Here is a 20,759-nt window from a genome sequence, read left to right as displayed (position 1 = left end):
TTCTGAACTGTGCACATATGATGCTCATTACTGCAAAACTGCCATGAAGTAGAAATGTATTCAGTTATAACAAAATGCTAGGAAGTGATACCCTGAATTTCAACATCTGAGAAGGGCTGGTTTGGGCTGTTGTTTTGAGTTTGATTTGTGTTTGGCTTTTTTCAAAAGAAGCAGGTACTAGTTTATGCAGTAATAAAGACAGGCATTTGATATTGCTATTTATTTCTTTCTAAAAATTAGACAATTCTCAATGTAATATTCTAGCAACATGCTACTAAGCGCTCTGTACATTCCTTTCTTCAGAATAATTCTAACTAGATCTTGGCAAGGATAAACCAAGTAAGAATTACTTTAATAGTACCAACCAGAATTAAACCAGTGGAGAAATACTCCCCTGAATCTGACATTGCATTTATGTGAAATTGCTATATTGTCTTAAATAACTGTTGAAATACAAATATTTAATTTCTCTATTAGAAACATTGTATGTATATTTTTTCACCTTATTCAGAATAATAAAATAAAAATTTCCATGGGCATTAAGGGGAGTTTCAATGAGGGTTCATATGGCAGGCTTTAAAATAGTGCCTGAACCAGTTCTTCCACAGAGTTCTTCATTAAAATCTACACAGTTTCAATAACTATTTTCGGCAGTGCAAATTATGTGTCCTCCAAAAAGTTTTAATGAAAACTATTTTAATTAAAACTAGTTTGACAGCCTGCATATACAAAGTCAAACCACAGGATACTAAATACTTTAGGAAATTTGCCTGCATATCTACAAATAAAACTTCCCTCCAACATCCAATGGAGCAGAAACAATTGTGGTAGCAATTAAAAGATTTTAAGTTGTCAGATTCAAGGTCACTAGTTAAATTATTCAGTCATTTTTACTTCTAGCAAAGACAATCTCTTACAGGCATCTATAGTTTTATATGTTGTTTCCTAAATTGTTTAAAAGCACACTCTTATATTCTCTATTTTACAGTGTTGTGCTTTTTTACTTATCCATCTGTACCAATTTTTAGCTGAAAGTTATTGTTCAATTTGTACAAATCACCCATAATTTAAACTGTATAATTACATTTCATGTAATCTCACAATTTCATTGGGTAATTAAGTGATTCTCTACAACTTTTTTATCAAAAAAAAGCAATATACAATTAATAAATCCCTGTAGGATTTTCCCCCCTCACGAGCACTGACACTACATATTTAAATACATTGAACCGAATCCTTGGGCATGTCTGATGAGTTGTGCAGAAATCAGACATGCATGCAAAATGGCTCCAAGCTGACCTGTCACAAAGGGCTGGATCCTAGTGCAGGGCTATATCCTCATCACAGAGAGAGGAAAAATAAAGTGTGAATGTCTAAGTTACATCAGCTATACAGATACAGTGGACCTTCACGCAGAAGGAAAGCCCAGTAGTATGTCCTCTTACTTAAATTCTCCAGCATTTACTGTGGTATTTTAGGAGCACATATGGAAACGGTATAGGGAAGTCTATAGCACCAGAGGATTATTCTTAAAATCCTCTCTGGGCAAATTACACTGAATTTAGGGCCAGTTTAGGGGCTGGTATTTTAATTTTCAGTAGCTATACTATTCTAGAGGATCTAGCCCATATCATCATAGTGCAAATGTAACATCTTGTATGGATACCTTCTGGTAACAATCAAACAACATATCTTTAACAAACAGAGGTACAGTTTGTTAGTGAGGTGTGGTACATGTGGTACACCTTTTTTCACAGCTGAGCCATCCACTTTTCAGAAAACATTTTTAAAATACCATTTCCTTTGATAATATTAAAAGTAGATGATATGACTTTTTCGTTTTTAAATTAATAAAGTACAGTACAAACTGACTTTTCCCAAGTCAATTCAGTTTAAAATGAGCTGAAAAAAGTTACAATGTTTAATGAAAAATTCAGAATAGTACCTAGTTCACAAACATTTTTTTGTAATGAGAAAACTTTGTGACCAAAAAAATAACCACATCTTCAAGTGATTTACAGACAGTATTTTAGATGCCACTATCACCTGAAGTTCTGATGTTCTTGCACTGCCAGAACAGTGTCCTACTGATGATCAACATTCATCTTCTTCATGTGATGAAGCAGGGCATCTTTTTCCATTTGGACCTCAGCAAGAGCCAGTTTGGCTTTGGCTAGTTCCCGTTTGAGACATTCATTTTCTTCAATAAGCTAAAATGATCGGTTGAGAAGACAAAGCTATTAGTATTCCTGCATACTGACAACTTTTTCCATTACAGTAACTTTAAAATACTATATGCTCACAATCATTCCTGGGCAGAGGCTTGCTGGGACTGAGTCAATTGCAACTGATTCCCAGTTAATGAGTGTAGAACACAAGAGAGAGCTGATGCAATTAGCTCAAAAGGCAGGATAGCCAGTGTTTTAGCTATGCCATTTCTATTCTGGAGTGGAGTGGAAATGACCCCAGGTTCTGAGCTCCAGGAACGGATTCTTACGCAGTAGAAAAAACCAAATTGATGTGTGGATGTGTTCTGTCCTCATCGATTCAAAACCCAGGTATGATTGCTAGATTAGTAAGGGTCTGACTAAACAGTCTAGTCCCATGTGTTTGTACAGAGATGTGTTGTGTTGTACAAGGATGAGGGAGATGGGGAGAAGAAAACTCCCTTATAAGATTTCCTCTGATGTAAAGGAAAAGAATCAGTGTGCAGTGTATTACTACCCTATTTAGAAAGCAGTATTAAATTGCTGAGCCATACTATAATATCCGTGATCCATATTTTCCATCTCAAACAGATTTCTAAACAGAAGTATATCCCACCCCCAGATAACCTAACAATTATGATGATTAAGGATTGTAACATAATTTTGAGGGGGCAGGGGGAAGTAAAAATCAATTCTAAATACCTCATTTTTAAGGAAGTCAGCTGAATCTCTGCTTGATTTAGAAGGTCTGGGAATTTCACAAGTAATCTGTGTGGCTTGGTCCTTTGTTTTACGTCCAACAGGTTCCACTGCTTGCTGCAATGCACTACTTGAATTCATCTTTGACACATCATTTACTTTTTGATTATCTGTATCACAGAAATAGTGCATAGGGGTTTTGTCAAAATTTTTTAAAGGTTGGTTCTTATCAGTACAAAATTAAAAGCATCTCAAAGAAATATACTTATGATATTAAGTACTTTTATATTAGCCTCTCAAAATCAAATTTAAGAATAAAAAAAAAATTAAAACTCATAACCTTTTAGAGAAAAGGAGGGAAGGAGCAATATGTAACTTCCAGCCTGAAGGAAATAAACACATTTTTATACTGACCAATAGCATCACCACAGAATATTCACTCTGAATAATGAAAAGTTTGAGAACCATTAATATTGCTATTAATATACTGTCTACAGGTTTCTCTGAAGACTGTATTTACATTTGAAGACACAGTGAGATAAACCTGCTGGATCAAGTTTTTAAATTAGATAATACCTTTAATTACTTGACATTAAAGAAGCTTTCTAGCATTTGTAACTGAAGTGCACTATAATATCTATTAAAATATACTGTTGTACACCAAGAGGAAAAGTGAGAGTCATGGTTCTCAGTAGTCTAAAAAATACTCTGTGACTGTTTTGTTTTTTAAACATTTCCTTCTAAACAAGAGTTTTCTGTTCATTACCCCCTCCTCTCACCACACACACTGAGGACTCAAAAAATGTAGCACTACAAACATGTATCGCTGATGTGCAGATGGCATTTAACCTATGCCTTTGAAGTCACTGTACCTGAGCAATCCAAGACATGTATAGGGATCAAAGCACTTCAGCAAAAAGGGAAAAAAATACAAGCTGAAAGAAACCTTAAAACTATTTTCTATCTTACTAAACTTTCAATGTTTAGTATAAAAAGATGACCAAAATACATTGTACATCTTTAAGAACTCACACAATGTATTAGATAACGTGCAAAAATTAAAATACAAGCAAATCATGCCACAGCACACCTCTGAGAAGTCTGGTTCATCCTTGATATATCTTCCCATCAGGTGGATGAAGGGGGCATTAAGATCACCCTGCAGCCTCTCAAGTCATCCAATCTCAGCCTTCCTCAAGTCATGCAATACATTGCATATTGCTGGATTAACATATTCGGGACCTGGATGAAAGGGTGGGTGCACTCTGCAGTTTTGTGAACTCCACCAAATTGAAGGGTAGGTGACTGACACACTGATGGGCAAAGCTGTTTTTCAGAGGAACCTGGACAGGCTGGAGAGATGGACTAACTGGAGCCTCATGAAGTTGAGCTGAAGCTAGTGTGAAGTCCTGCAGTTGAGAGTCAATAACCTCTTGCTCTGCTATAGGTTGGGAACCAATTGAACAGAAAGCAAAATTGCACAAAATGACCTGTAGGCATTGGTCAACAAGCTTTATCATGAGTCAGCAGTGAGCTCTGACAGCAGAAACCAGGGACATTGCAGGCTGTACTAGCAAGGGTATAGATAGCAAGATGAGGGAAGTTATTATTCCCCAATACTCACACCGGTGAGACCACATCTGGAATACTGGATCCAGTTTTGGATTCCCTAGTGTGAGAAAGTATAGATACTGACAGCAGAGGACCACCAAGAGAATTGTGGCCAAGAGCACATGATGTACAAATGAGGGATCCAGCAACATGCACTCGTGAAATCTGAAGAAAAGACTGTGGAGTGATCTTAATGCCACCTTTGCCTGCCTAGTGAAAGGGTATAGAGAAGATGGACCAGATGTCCCTGAGGTGCTTGGCAAGTGCTCAAGCACCTCTGTCTGAGAGGGTAGACAGGAGGCAATAGACACAAGCTGCAACAAAGGAAATTCCAATTACACAACACCAAAAAAAAAATAACCATAAGAGTGGCAAACACTGGGACAGATTACTTATGGTAGGTTGTGGTATCCTTTTTTGATGCTCAAAACTTGCCTGGACAGGGCATTGAGCAACTTGATCTAATCTGCCCCTGCTTTGAGCTAGGAGTAGGACCAGATGACCTCTAGAGGCTCCTTCCAACCTAGATTATGATTCTTTGACATATCTGTGAAAGACAACAGTAAAGTTCCAGCTCTATATGTATTGCCTTGTTGTGAGTATTTAGTATTTGCCCATGCATGTAAAAAAACCCCAATCCTGTAAGCACATACATGCTTCATGAAAAGTAGAATGTTAAATCACTATTCTAAATGCAAATCTCAGTGCAACCTGCTGCCAGGACTGCACTGTGATACACAGAATTGGAAATTGCTACTTGCACTTCTTATATAGTCTTTTATTTACAAAATAAATATTACACAAAACCACAAAGATGGTAACCATCCTGGTAATCTGTAAAGAAAAGCATTTTTTTTGTTTGGTTTGTGCTCAAAGGAACCTTAAAATTACCATGATGAAGTGATAGGCACTGATGAAACATTTCTTGATGATGTCGTATGTATATTTTTATTTCTTTCAGGCCGATTCAGCCGTAGGTTATCACAGCCAGTATACTATTCAAAAAGGTAATTTTCCTCTATGTGACAACACTTAGAATTAAGGCATATGGCAACAACAGCTTCCACAAATTATCATCAGTTATCTTTTCATTATTAGCCACATGTACGCACAAAGGAAATAACAGTAAGATTATAAAACTGAGATATCAAGGTGCAGGATTATACAAACCTCTAATGACAAAAGTGCCATCATCATTTCTTTCTATCCAGAGTATGTCAATATGCAGTTTTATGGGTACCACCTCAGATGCCTTGAGATTTTCACGTGGACTATCATCCTAAAAAATACAAGTATTAGAAAATGAGTTTACCAGGAAATCAAAATAGCTAATTAGGATGTTCATTTAAACATAAGTGGATTTAATGAAACTTGAAAGGGAACATATTTCAAAGTAGAATTTTCTAACAGGATCTTCACTAAACTTTGCCTCCATTTTTTTCCCCCAGGGATCGTATTAAAGGCTCAAATTTATCTGTGGAATAAGTCTGCTGAACTCAATATATAGTCTGACTAAAATACTTCAAAGTGTTTTCACAGGCATCTCAATAAGATTATATCCCAACTCAAGACATTCTTTAGCTCAGGAGCCTTCCAAGTCAGAGATAAGAAGCCTGCACTACATAGTATCTGATTTTCCCTTGAACTGTTTTAAGGATTGAATGGGTACAGCTATCATTCTTGAGCAGATTTTGTCTTTTTAGAATTTAGCTTGGGATGCCACCAGCTGCATTTTAGTTATATTACTGTACTCGACAGAAAAGGAACTTCACAAATTAGTTCTTTGGGGACTCCCCAGGAAGTCTTTATAGTTCATTACCCCTGTCAAGCAGAGTAATGCAGCCAGTATAATCACAAACTATACATATCAGCATTAAACACATACCAACAAAGATATTGAGATATAACTTCCAAAGTTTCTTGAAACAGCATCGAGATTGCGGTAGAAAATGCAAACAAGAAAATAATCTTTCTTAAATTCTTCCCCTGCCATAAAACACACTGCATCGTATCATGCAGAAACAAGAGAAGAACACACTACATCAAATAGGCAATGCAGCAAACATTTAAAACATATCCTCTTGCTCCTTATTACCCAACAACTCTATAGAAATGAATCATTTGTATGTCAAATTTGCAGTTTGTCAACCATCATGAATAACTTCACCGTGACTTGTGTGCACTGCTGAGCGAGCACTTCAGTGCTTTTGCTGCCAAGGAGACTCTTGTTGCCAGTTTATTAATGTACATTCCCCACCTCAAGCAGCTGCTTAAGTCTGCCTTCTTGCCAATAACCCAGCACAATCCTGGGTTTAAATGCAAATGACTATATGTAAAGACTTTCCTATTTGCGTTTGGGCGTCCACATTTGTGATACACTGAAATCTGAGGAACAGATCCACAGCTCTTACACAAAGTATTTGTGCTAATCCTGTAGTAAAAACAGCTCTACAGGAGTGCCTAAGGATCCTCAGGGGATGGAAAGCCTGTATCACTGAGGGAAGGAATACTGATGCAGTTTGAGTAGAACAGGATAGAGATAACAAATGCCCTTCCAATCAAGAATGATCTTAGTAGAATCAAGGCCTTAGCCTCAGATGTAGAACTGGAGCTGCTCTTCCAGTCCTCACTCTTTTCAGAGTTTATATGGGTGATTAATACTTTCTAAAGCAATGGTACAATTATTGTTAAGTTTCTTTGTGTTACTATTGCTCCACACCCCCCCAAAAAGTGTCCTTATCTTTATATTCAATGGTTGTGCAGTACAGGACTCATTATCCCCTTTACATGGCTGAAAGAAAATCCCTGAGGAGAGTTTAGCAGGAGTGTCCTCTTAATGTTACTATTTTAAACTACGGTGGTGAGAAAAGCTTGCATTATTTAGTATCTGTTTCTAGGTAGAGCAGAACATGAAATCTGGGTTGTAAGAAACAGTGTATAAGTGATTTGAACTGGAATTCTATAACCTTTTTCCTTCTTTTGTACTGAACTTTCATTGCTTGGCAAGTGCTAAGGATAATTTCAATTATCCTCCAAGCAGGAGAGAGAAATAACCATTAAAATCCGTGGTTTGTAATTAGAAAACCATTACTTTGCTAAGCAAAAAAGCCCAACCAGGAAAACCCACATTGTGCCTCTAGAAGCTTGGTACACCTTGCATTTAAAATTACCAGACACTGTCACTCTACAAGAGAGACTTAGGAGAGGAGGAAAAAGTATAAAATGTTAATTCATACAAATAACTTGGTCATGCAGATAATTCCCCTCTAGGCATACCACAGAGCTAACCAAATCTATGGATTTTTAAATTGTTTTAGTGTTATCTAAAGACCTTCCAGAGTGCGATAGCAATTTCTTTGAAGTTAACTGTATCCAGATTAGTAGTTTATCATCAAAGAAACAAGAATGCAATTTCTTTTAAAGCAGCCAAATATCTCATTGTTAACATACTTTTAAATTAATCCTTGCATTAGAAACTTTTATCTTCATAGGCATCACTTCTGCAACAGTTTCATCTTCTAGAAAATGCTGAATGTTTGTGAGGGAAGATGTTAGAAATTCAGCACTGAAGTTCTCCACATGACACTGAAGAAAACCATTTTTCACAGCTAGCAGTGAATGTACAACAGCACTAGGACCATTTTCCCATCTCAGACTAATCTCAGGTGATGAATTAAGAGATCCAGTCACAGATTTACAGTCAGAACCTGTTGCAAAAGGAAAACAAATTTGCATTAAAATTTAGCACCGTACAGAAAACCAATTATGATCTAATTATTTTTGTCTCTATTGTCCAACTGATTGTCCAAAAAGTACCTTAAAAGTATTATCCATAATAGGCAGCATTACAAATACACAACTTCAGAGCAAATTTCCAAGCATATCACTTCAAAGTACAAAAAATAAACTAAGAACACATACAAGGACTAGTACCTCACTGTGACAACAGAAAGGACAATGCAGAAGTATCACCATCCACAAAAAAATTTGTGTTTCCTTGGTGCCTTGACAATGGAAAACCAACTATTTCGCATACTTTTCCACTAACTCCTTGGAAAGGCTGAGTTTCCTAACTCAGAAAACATGAATAGCAATGCAGTAAGATGGAGAACGTGGCTGCATAGTGCTTCCATTTTCTGAGTGGCAGTAGATTTGAACCTTAAAAACCCCTGGCAGTTTCTTCTTAATTTCATTATCTTTTTAATCAGTAAGGATAACTACAACATTCAACTACAAAGTTCTAAAAAACATTTTAAAAAAATCTGTTACATTATACATTAGATAATAATTTAAGGTAACCAGATTGTGGGGGGAGTAGTATCCATTTCTTGTACAAAAAAGCGTGTTCACTGCCAGACATAACTACACCATGAGATTCTCAAGTCATCTGATCGCTATGATGGCTAACCTGCAGAAATTATCTGTAAGACGAAAGGCATAATCGCAGTAACTATACAAAAGCAAGCACTGAAACTTGAAAGACAGCTCAGGAAACTAACTCAAGTAAAATCAACTGAATTATGTCAGTTCAACATGCAACAGACGCTGCCTGGAGCTACCACAGCCTGACAAAATAATTAATTTGCTTTCCTATCTGTAGATTAATTGAGTTCCTCTTTCTGTATAGTGCCCAGTTCTCATGGACGACCTGGCACAGCAGTAGAGTCTTATCTACTGGCACTAGAGTGAGAGCACATAGAAACATTGTCAATCTGGGCTGACAAAAAAACAATGAGAAGAACTGTAAATGAACATGAGAATCTTCAGCCTCTGTTATGAACCAGAATCTTTCCATTTGTTACCTCTGTGAATAGAGGTTTCCACAACACCAGCAGCCATGGCTCCATCCTTCAGTCATTCCAAAGTTTAAGAACTGCTAAAACTCATATTCTTCCTCCACACCCCCCCTCCAAAAAAACAACAAAAAAAACCCAAAAAACAAACAAACAAAACCCACAAACAACCAAACAAAAAAATACCCCCACTGCAAGTATTAGCTACCTCTTTTGGCTCTAGTCCAAACAGAAGCAAATAAGCTACCAACAGTCCTGGAGAAAAAGAAGAAGGGTGGCTCTCCAGATGGGAGAACAATGACCACTGTTCAATGAATCTCTGCAATTGGTTTGGGAAAATTTGTTTCCCTCAAGGATTTATATTCTTCCCACAAATACAGATAAAGAAATAAGCAGTACGTGCATTAAGCATTTCTGCACCAGAAAATGCCTGCATCATTGCTGGAAGAATCCAAAGTGCAGAAAAACAGCAGAGGAAAAGACCACACATTCAATCTCAGCCATTAAGTCAATTTTAGTTATCTTGCAGATATTTGAAAGAGGCAGAATCAAGGGAAGATGGAGTAAAAATTGCGTTAAACAATTTGGAAGCTGCTATGAACTGCTGTTTCCTTCTCACAAGCATGTCAAGCATGATAAGGTCTCAGTAAAATCACTGTCCTTCCCACAGAACCTCTGCCATATTCCATCCCCCCTTCTTTTGTTACTGCTGCCAGACAAGATCTGATAAAGGCATAGTCCTGCATCCAGGCCTGCAGGGAATTGCACGGCTGCCACATTGCCCTCAACTTACTCTAGATTTTAGGCACATTTTTCCCTTTCTACATCTACTGCATTAACAGTATAATAGGTTTTAAATGGTTATTTTCACCCAGAACACCTTCATAGACTGTAATTATAACTTGAGTATTCGCTGCTTTGCATAGTTCTTCAGTTTACTGGTTACAGTTGTTAATGTAGCACTTAAGTTTTATTAAAGGTCATGGAGGAAGAGTTGCCTCTAGTGGGATATTATCGTACACGTTTGCTCACTTGTTCTTTTAGTGGTATTTTGTTACTGTTAACTCATTTAAATGGTTTTTTTTGATCCGATTCTCAAGCTTTTCCCCCTTTGTTCTTCTAATAGAATAAATGTAGGAGATGGGAAGCAGCAGTGGCTGCAGAAGATTTCCTGACTCAGTACAGAAAGCATAGCCCTGCGGTGGAGAGATGTACATTATAGAATCAGAGTGACTAGCAATGTACAAAAAAAGTGGTATTGGCCCACCCATTCAGGTACCCACCAGAAAGAGGAAGGAAGTATTTGAAGATCCCAATCATGTTTTAACCTTTTGTCCACAAAATAATCAACCAGTGCATAAACCTCTCATAATCAGCTAAACCAGAGGAAGCAGGTTCTAGTTGTAGAACACACGTGAGAGCAGGAAGGTGATATGTTCATACTGTTTACTCCCTCTGGCTTTTACAAAGGATATGGCAGATAAACAGAAATCAATTTGCCTGCTGTAAGAACTGAAGGTCAGCCATGAGTCTTCCCTGCTAGACCTCCTACTTGCCTTGATACTTGAATACAATATGGTGGAACAGCTGCTCCAGGCAGCAGCTGCTGGCAACGGCTCAGCTGACCAGTAAGGGGGTTCTTTAGCCTGGGCATCAGAGGCTGTGGCACCTCTGAAGCTGAAGCACAACCTCCTGAACAAAACCCATGCTGCTAGAAGGTTGAAATAAAACATAGCAGCCTACAGCTGTTATAGCTATTTCCCAGGAAAGGAGATGAACCAGAAGCAGGAAGCAGGTGCATCAGGGATCTGCCCAAAAACCATATGGCACAGCAGAGCCGGCATCCAGCAATCCATGTGGAAGGCTGGCAAAGGGGAGCAAAGAAATGTGACATGAAGTGGCATACCAATACTTCATGCCAAGGAAAGAACCTCACTGTATGAGAACTTGGTTTTCTGGCAAAGAATGTATGTGTTGCACTCATGCCCAAGAAAAGCTCTGACAATACACTGGTTGATTTAGTTGTGCAAATGTCTGGCATGAAACTACACTCTGTTTCTATCAAGCTTTAATAAACAAACCACCACCACCCCCAAAAAAAGGTGGTCTGTCCTCACAGCTAATCTTTCTTAATAGAGAATGATTTTTAAAGTTTTCTTAAACCAAATATTATAAGTCTGTTTAAACTGTGGGTGTAATTTAATCTAGAAAAACAGATCTTGAAAAAAAAGAACAGCCCTTCAAACAAAGGTACATTAAGCAAAGTGTTATTAGGGACATAAGGGAGTTCCATCTTCACAAAACAATAATGCAGTGTAACGCGTTGTGGTTTCACCCCAGTCAGCAGCCAAGCACCACAGAGCTGCTCACTCACTCCCCCACCAGCAGGACTGCAGAGAGAACTGGAAGGGTAAAAGCTAGAAAACTCGTGGGTTGAGATAAAGACAGTTTAATAGGGAAAGCAAAATCCAAAACATAGTCCCATACCAGCAACTACAAAGACAATTAAGTCCACCCCAGCCAAAACCAGCACATAATGCAACTAACTTCATTTTTTAAAAAGCAAACTAATGACCAGAATTAAATATATAATGCATTTTTTTACCCACACGATCATAGATGGTTCCATTTATTTGTTATCTTCCCTTTTAATGTATCGTAAGCAGGAAAGAAATCAGAGTTCTAAACCAGCATAAAAACGGATGCTATTGAACTAATATAAAACTGTGTTTGCATCTTTATTTACTTAGAAGAAATATTTCCAGCTTCAGTTTCACAACACTGAATTGGTAGTTCTTACCAACAGTTCTGTTGCACAGATAGTGTCGAACACTAATGTTTCCCAACTGATTTGGTATCACTTGGTTGACCTGCAGGCATATTTCTGTGTCTTCACCCCTGATGTCGATTTCACCATTAACACCAAATACTTGAAAAACCACAACAGACATCTGTCAATAAAACCAAGATAAAACAATATAAGATTATAAGATGAATTTATAGTGATTATTGTTTCTAGGATCTGTTTAAACCTTTTCCATCACAAGCCCCTTTGTATCCAAAACCCTAACTCACAGAAAAGCACAAAGTTTTCTCATTTCTTCTTTTCTTTTTGGCTTCATAATGCTCAACTGTCCAAAGACAGACACTTGTATTTATAACCCACTGACACCAATTCAGAATTGGCTAGAAAAGCCATGAAAGTGAGACAGACTTTTTCCACTCTGACAGAGAAGCATATGATCTATGTGACACCTGAAATTTCCTAAGGCTGTATTCAACTTTACCCATATCATAAGCACAACCAAGCATTTGTGGTGCTGAATCAGACCAGGTTAAAGAGCCAGGAGAGGGTACTAAACTTTAGCTATCTGCATAGTAGTCAGCCCTTTTTTTATTGGGTTGCAGTATTTTTTTTAAAAGAAGTAGAAGCCAGTTTTAAATCAGCTTTGGTATCAGAAGGTATGTGTCCATCATCATTACTACTGTTTTGGGCTCATTTTTCTAATGACTTTTAGTTACGGTCTACAAGTAGAAAAATATGCTAAAATGTATTTGCATAAAAATCTGAATGAATTATGTTTTTTCCATATTACCTATATGCATAGGTGATTGAGAATTTACTTAAAAGGAATCAATAACTCAAGTGAGCTGCTTTTTTTTATTTTTTAAAAAATGAAGGCGATCCACAAATATTTCAAAGCAAAGGTAGGATTACATGACTAACATTACTGAAAAGGAAAATACATCAGCAAGCACACAAGATATTTCAGTAAATTCACTGTCTTCCTTTGGGCCCATATTGTCCTAGGTTTCCAGTTCATGACCTTAACTGATAGAACACAATTTGAGAAGCATCGATTAGGACCAGGATCAGCATGGAGTAAAAGTACACAGGCAGATGAAAAAACTGGACCCTGCATGGTGTCTCAGGCAAGGAATCTCTTTCTACATGTGCTACTCTTATAACCTTCTCTAAACACTGGGCATTGTCCTGACATAATCCTGGACAAGAGGCATCTCTGATCTGACCCCGCAGCACACTTATTACAGTGTATTTGAAAATTCTACAAAATGCTACCAGTGCTTAGGAAATATCTTCATATTAGAGATGTCAGAGTTATGGTGCTTTCTCTTAGCTATATGTGATAATGATGAAAAGCTCATTTTAAATATCAGATTCAACAGAGTATAAAACGAATGTGATGGTATTAAAAAAATATTGTTATATACTAAAGCATAAATATTTTCTGACATTTTTAAGTGGCTGCTGTCATTTCTCAACAGTGGCTATAGAGAAAATAACAAAGAGAATGATCAGTGGAACTTGGATTGTAATCTTCATTTGTACTTAACACAAGTGCACTAGACCTGTAAGCTTACATAATGCACTAACAAAAGCTGCCAAAATTAGTTGAAAAATCACCTCTAAAAACAATCGTTTTAGTTCTATTTTAAGGTTTAATTTACTGAAGCATGTATTCTCATGGAATACAATATTACCATTTCTTCACTGGTCTCATGGGCATTCTCTGAAGCAGCGCTCATGGCATCTGGAGATGACCCATCACAATTTTCAATCACTGTGCCTCCTTCATGGGCATTTTCTGATGGACTTTGATAGTTTGTGGCTGTAATACCTTCCATATATACATCAGAAAAAATGCAAAGTTAGCATTTGCACTCCTACATTAAGAATAAAGTCAGTGTTTGTTACTGTATGCATACATTAATTCATTTTTTAAGATGAGTTGAATGGCTTATTAAACAAATATTTGTGATTGAACTGCCAAATCCATTTCTCTTGCAGAGTTCAAAGTTCTAGATGCTATACAAGTAAAGCAGAATATAGTGACAAAACCAAAACAGCAGTCTACATGCATTGTTAAAAAATTGTGAAGGGCAGTTTTTAATCTTCCAAATCAAATATAAACCTGATCAAGCAGAAAAAAAAAGGTTACAGATTCCAAGTTGTGTATCTAAAATACTGCACAGTGCCTTTAGAGCAAATGTTTGTGGTTTTATGTTTAAAGAAATAAGCTACATATATTTTCATTAGAGCAATCATGATATTGTTTCCTTGACAACTAGAAAGCATAGACTTAACCTGCAGTTAAATACTGTTTAACAAGCCAAAAATACAAATAAAGTTATTTAAAATGAAAAATATATTTTATGGCATACTCCCACATAAGCACATACAGGAATACTCCTACAATTCAAATATATAACAGGTTTGCAAGTGAAGCAGTCTTCTCATTATTGCTCTAGACTGAAGAGAAATCCTACAGAAAAAAAGTAATCATTATTTATTCAAAGTAGAATTTATCAGAAAACAGGTACCAATAAGGTCTTCTTACTCTATTTCCTGACTTTAGAAAATTATTTAATCAGTATATGCACAGATGAGCAAAAATTGGACAAATACATGCTGTTAGACAGTCAACAGCTAGGAACTGCTCCTTAAGGAACAAACTGCAAGGAGACTACCAAATCTATCTGCCTGGTAACTAGCATGGTGAGTATTAGTGAAAATCTATTTCTTTTTCAGCTACTTTTAAACTGAAAGCTTCTTTACCACTTCAAGCATAATACTGATTCAGGGTACAACCTGTAAATACTTGCAGCCAAAGCAACAGGTTTTAAGTAAAGCAAGGAACAAGTTCTGCTTAATTCAAAGTTGCAACACAGCACTTCAATGCTCTTACTTTCCGCAAGAGAGGAAAAAAATTAAGTAGTTTTAAGTACCACTGCTTAAGTAGCACACTTTATTTTCCCTTGAAACGATGTCTGGTGAATATACTTAGTATTACTGACTGGTGAAGGCAAGAGAAATAGTCTCGTAAAGTATCCAGGTTTTGCTGGACTAGAATCCTTTTGAGTGTTATTTTAGTTATAAACAACATTTTCGTGTATTGCTTAAAAATATTTTGTTAAACCTACTTACCTTTCTCCAGAAAGCTTTGACTGTCACTTCCATCACTCTCTATCAAATGATCCTCTAGCATCATACTATCAATAGAGATGGTATCCAGAGAGACTTGTGATGGACTTCTCTTCATATTTTTGTAAGAAACAGAGAATGCAGGGAGGTTGGATGAGCAGCGTTCCTTAGGCTTAGCACTTTAAAATTAAAGATATTAGGAAATTATTATTTCAAATTAAAGGAAAGACATAGAAGTTACTTAAAAAACTTGCTCTAAACTAGGCAAGATATAAAAAAAACCCTCTGATTATTCAATAATCCTTTGACAAGTAAAAGAACTAAATGTAGAAACTACATGCATTCCTCTGGGTATTTGTGTCAACACTTTTCTCAATACATATTTTATAACATTTGAACTGAAAGTAAATAGTTTAAATCAATTAACTAACACTTCCTTTTAGCTTTCACTGAATGCTGGATACTGCATATCTTGCTATATACTTTAAAAATTTTCATCTACTAGATGTTCACTTCCAGACTGCTAAAAATACTAGAAGTATGTGGCCAACAAGATTGCTAAATATTTTCAAAGAGTAGGAAAACTGATTTAGTATTAAATCTTCTATACCTTGATGAAGACTGGGATGCAAACATTTTAACTGAAGTCACTTTGTCTTTGTTGATTTCAAGCTCTTCAGATTCTAAGGCAGTTTCTGTTTCCAAGTCACTGACTTGGTTAGGACAGCCTTCAGTTGTGCCTTCCTGTTCATTTAACTTATTTGAGAATATATTTCTGTCATCCTCTTTATCAATGAAAAATTCAGTAGAATCTTCTCTCTTATTCAGAATGGACACTGAATCCCTAGGATTCAAGCTACTTTTCTCACTTAGAGGTCCACAGACCTCCTCTGAATCACTTCTGCTAAAGAGTCCACTGCTTCCTCCTTCACTTGTATCTCCCAAACCTTTATCTGATGCATCATCTGAAAATGACATTCCTTTCTGAAAATCCGTATTACTGTCTGATTTAAACAAAAGAGGATCTATTAAAATTCCTTTATTAACTTCAGCATTCAGAGGCTTGCAGTCATTTACATAATTAAAATTAGTAATACCAGCTTCCACTATCTTACTACCAACTAATTTACTCTCTGAAGTAAGAGCTTCCCCATTTCCCACAGGGGAGAGTTCTGATGCCACGGGACTTCCTTCTTCCACAACAGGAGACTTACAAGGGTTTCCCTGAGTCACTGGATGGAGTAGTAAGGCTATTTCTGCACTTTTCAGTAGGATCCCAATGCAGACATCTGTTTGCTTTGCAGGTTTTCCTGTCACTGCTTCTACATCATTCCTTAAGTTTTCCAAGAGCAATACAAGAGATTCATGGAGAAACAGCAAAAAAAGATACTGGTAGTGATTGATCTGCACGCTTACATGTTTTTGAACATGGACAAGAACATGTACATCTGCATCAGAGGAAGAGCTTTCAGAAAGCACTCCTGAAGTCTCAGACATTTGAATGCCATTGGTCAAGGGCTCTGTCTCAGTGCTGTAATATTCCTTTAGAAGTTTTTTACGTTGCAATCTATTAGCAAGATCACTAGATTCACTTCTTGGAATGTTCAAAGCTGTCTGATTATGCGATAAAAGCTCTTTTTGTGACTTCGCAAATCTTACAGGCTGGCAAATCCAAAGGGAAAGCGGGAATGAGTCCACAAAGCTTATTGGTCGGCCTTTCCCACTTTTCGTTCCTTCATAATCTATCCAAAACTGGGAAAAATGCAAAGCCCAAACATCAGTAGCTGCAGATGTCTTTAATGCATATTTATTCAATTTTGGGATGATATAACCTTTATAAACATCGTGCATTTTAGTGTCTTGTTCGTGAGCATGTCTCTGGAAGATTGGATGCAAAAGATTAAAATTTTTCTGGGACTTAGGAAAACTGGTGAAAGTTCTACTAAAAAATTCAGAGTCTTTGAAGTTCTGAAACAAAGCTTCTAGATCAGAGTGTCTGCAGTTTGGTGAGCATCTGGTGTTCGTAGCAATCATCTCTGAACTTTGAATAGAAAGTGCACGAGGTTGATCTTTATGAATTTCAGATTTGTTTTCAAATGGGATGATGATCTGCAAGGGAGAAATATATTTGTCTAGTTAGAAATATGTAGCTTCAGAAGGTATACAATTAAAGAAACAAAATAATAGCCACGACAGCTAAAACGAAGTAATATAACTTTATGAGAGCAGGGATAAGACAGGCTCACAGTCTATGATTTATGTTTCCTCTAATTTTCAAGAAGGATGCTGTGGCATCTAAACCTCAATGTTTGTACAGAATGTAAGGGTCTCAGGCTTTTCTTATCTGAAGGTCTTAAATTTAGTTCAGCTACATTAGGCTGAAGTGTCTCATTTCTTCAACTCAGAAACAGCTTGGTAGAAAGTTTCTTCAAGTGTTTCAAAAATTTATAACTTTGAAAAACAGAGAATTATAATTTGGAGTTCAATTTGATTTGTCAAATAAGGTTTTTCACTACACTGAATACTACAATATTTTATTTCTATATTAAGGTAAAAGCAAACACTTAAATGTGCTAATGCAGCTAATGTTCCTAATATTGCAGAATACAGAATAGGTATTTCTGACAATTATCTGATAATAATAATACATTTTTTCATCATAAAAATAACAATATACTCCAACTCCTAAAAACCATCAAAAGAGTTCGGTAAACTGTATTTTATTTAACTTGAGTATTTTTAGTGCCAGTTTTAACGGTAACACATTTTATGCCAAATCCTGTATCTGATGTTGTTAACATGAACCTTGGTCACACTAGTTTTGGTACTATCAGTGATACTACCTTCTGTCACATCTCCATGCTGAATCTAGAAAGCAGGAGTAAAAAAAAAGTCATCTTAATGACACTTAAAGATGGGAGTAATGAAGCTTCTTCAAGTCCATACAAGGACTCAGAACAAAATAAAAAAATGAAATAATTACTATATGATATATAAACATCGAGCACACCATCAAAATAGTAATCATTTGCTAGATTAAAAACAATGCTCTTAATACAAGGATGATATAAATAATTTGAATCAAGGGGTGAGGTATTTAAGAATACTTTAACTTCTCTTAGTTTAGTAGGCTATTCATAACTAATAATTCAATATCAGATCAATCTATATTTGCAGTTGTCCAGCTCTTAACTCTTAATAACTACTTTTATTCAGTACAAACCATGTCCTTTTAAAGTTCCATTAAGTATGTACCAAGAGCCTTAGGAAGATAAAGATCTCTCCATAAACCGACTTTTTAGAACCTTTGAAACCTCTCCTGTGAGCACCATTGAAAAGACTCATTTTGTTCACCTCTGAACCTTGGAAACCATGCAGTGAAATGCCCAATGCAAACGGGGGATGAGGGAGGGTGGGAAGTTTATCTGCTCAATGATTCTTTTTCTACAAAGAAGGAAAATACAAGGGAAGCAAAAATTTGATGTTCAGTTGCATTAAAAAGCATCACTTCTCTGGAATATAGAGAACTTGTGTACCTGAACTACAGCCAACAGCCAGCATGAAGCAGAAAACAGTGAGAATGGGTTTTGGAGAAGGAAATAAACCTTCAGATGAACTGCTTTCTTTGCTCCAGGCTCTTGTTCTTTTACTCTTTACTCTTGTTCACTAACAAGATGAAAGAGATATACTACAAGCAGAGGAACAAGAGAGGGCCCTTGCATTAATATGGAGTAAAAATACGACTTTTTTCACCAGTTACTTTTACTTTAGTGCTCAATATTTTTTTCTTCTGCTATGTCAGGTTCACCAAACACAGGGAAATATTTTGTTAATACTCCCATTCAGGTCTTCAAATACAAAACCAAAATACCCCTAGGACATAGATGAAATAGTACAGAAGACAGATGTCTGTCTTCAAACCATCATATTCTGCATAGTTTTTGAGAGCAGCGTGGCTTATTGCATGGGTTGTTGTTCATTCATTGGTGTATTTATTCCTTAAGTTGCTTGCTAGTAGCTTTTTAGAATAAGACAAAAAACATTTTTCCAAGAAACCACAAAACCTTCCTCAATGACAGCATACCTTTAACATTAGTCCATCCACTCTAACATCAACATGTTCATCTGATTTTGAATTGTCATTTAGCTTGTACATGGCCATGAACTGAATAAGACTCTGTTTCAAATCCAACACAAACTGATTCAGCCAAAGAATACTTCTCTCATCCAGGGTGAACTGTAAAGCATTCAGCTGGCCATACAAATTCGGACATGGAACTAAAAGAGAAGAGAAAACAAAACTATAAGAATAAGTAAAATGTTTATGGGTCAGGTTTTGTTTGCTTTTTAAATGGGTGCGGACTTACATTTTCACCAGTATTTTTCATCAGAGAAAGAACACAAACCCACTCCTTTAGTCTCACGGAAGAATAAATTGTTAGGGGATACCTGAAGTGATGCTTCTTTCTCTCACTTCAAGCAAGTGACTGAATTTTTGAATGTAAAAACTAATATTAGAATAGAATCAAGTCTGAGGAGAGGGAGAGAATGTCCTCATTACAGAGGAAGGGCAAGACCACAGAGATTTGTTGTCCTCAAGTCCCATTCCCAGGAAATCCACTGACATTTCTGTATATAAAACAGGGCCAGCCCCAGAACACATTCCTACAAATAACTCCAGCAGATCTTTGTTGCATCTTAGATACTACTGCAATAGTTTGAGTTATTTTATGTAGGCAGACAGTGAAACTGCAGAAACAGTATGTGGATGTTGGAGAATGAATAATTAATGTGCCAGTAAAAATGCTGTGTTTCCAGACTTACAAACCATGTTTATAAAAAAGAGTATTACTAAGAGTCTGCCAGGAGCAAGCACTGAGGAAATGGAACAGTGTTGTGGGTTTTTTTCCACTTTAGAAAGCTACTACTTATTTCCAAGCTTTAAGCTTCAAAAAGGTGAAAGTAACACACAAAATTTATGCTTCAGTACAAAAAAAAGAGAAGTCTTACTAGGAAAGTCCTTTCCATCTGGATAGTAATATTCAGTAAATTCAATATGAATAGCTGGCATTTCTGGTGGAAGATAAAGTGACTTTTTATTGCAAGAGATCAGCACTTTAGGGGAAGAACGACACTGGTCTGCTGTCGAAACCTGTAAAAGATAAAAGATTAATTTCATTAATATATTACATTTTTATGAATCATTAGGCATTTGTAGTTGCAAGGTACTGTCCCTAACAGGGTCATATTCCCCTGCTCTCAGCTGTAGATCCCCAACTACAACACACAATGCGAAACACCTAGTTGCCTTGTAGCAGAAGCAATCCACACAGAACACTTTCACAAGAAAACTATATAGTTTTAAAGGTATCAGATCCCCTTCCTTCATAGGAGGCAGGAGGTAGCAGGTCACTTTCAAAGGTGTTCAGTAGAAGCCTAGAATGATCTGATTATCTTTACTGCAAACACTACAGCTCCTGTTTAAGCAGTTACGCTCGGATTTAG

General features: G+C 36.6%; 1 protein-coding gene across 5 annotated transcripts in view; it reads right to left on the bottom strand.

Annotated features, from left to right (window-relative positions):
- Positions 1-185: 185 nt before the first annotated feature.
- Positions 186-20,759, bottom strand: part of UHRF1BP1L (UHRF1 binding protein 1 like) — a 55,604-nt gene continuing 35,030 nt past the window's right edge. For 3 of the 5 annotated variants that reach the window (XM_039383973.1, XM_039383972.1, XM_039383974.1), the window contains 10 exons: positions 20,265-20,406; positions 19,339-19,532; positions 15,865-17,363; positions 15,258-15,433; positions 13,814-13,950; positions 12,111-12,261; positions 7,968-8,224; positions 5,688-5,796; positions 4,953-5,064; positions 3,002-3,076 (listed from right to left, as the gene is read on the bottom strand). In XM_039383973.1, the coding sequence (XP_039239907.1) occupies positions 5,000-5,064; positions 5,688-5,796; positions 7,968-8,224; positions 12,111-12,261; positions 13,814-13,950; positions 15,258-15,433; positions 15,865-17,363; positions 19,339-19,532; positions 20,265-20,406 (2,730 nt within the window). In that variant the 3' untranslated portion in view covers positions 3,002-3,076; positions 4,953-4,999. Of the gene's footprint in view, positions 2,211-2,909; positions 3,077-4,952; positions 5,065-5,687; positions 5,797-7,967; positions 8,225-12,110; positions 12,262-13,813; positions 13,951-15,257; positions 15,434-15,864; positions 17,364-19,338; positions 19,533-20,264; positions 20,407-20,759 lie in introns of those variants that run through there. The other 2 variants (XM_027739114.2, XM_027739118.2) reach the window with 2 other exon arrangements.

The sequence above is a fragment of the Pipra filicauda genome, unplaced genomic scaffold (assembly GCF_003945595.2).
Source record: "Pipra filicauda isolate LSUMZ 115617 unplaced genomic scaffold, ASM394559v2 scaffold334_size1588553_pilon, whole genome shotgun sequence".
Classification (NCBI taxonomy): domain Eukaryota; kingdom Metazoa; phylum Chordata; class Aves; order Passeriformes; family Pipridae; genus Pipra; species Pipra filicauda.
The sequence above is the reverse complement of the archived record's forward strand: the minus strand, read 5'-3'. Positions and strand labels throughout refer to the sequence as shown.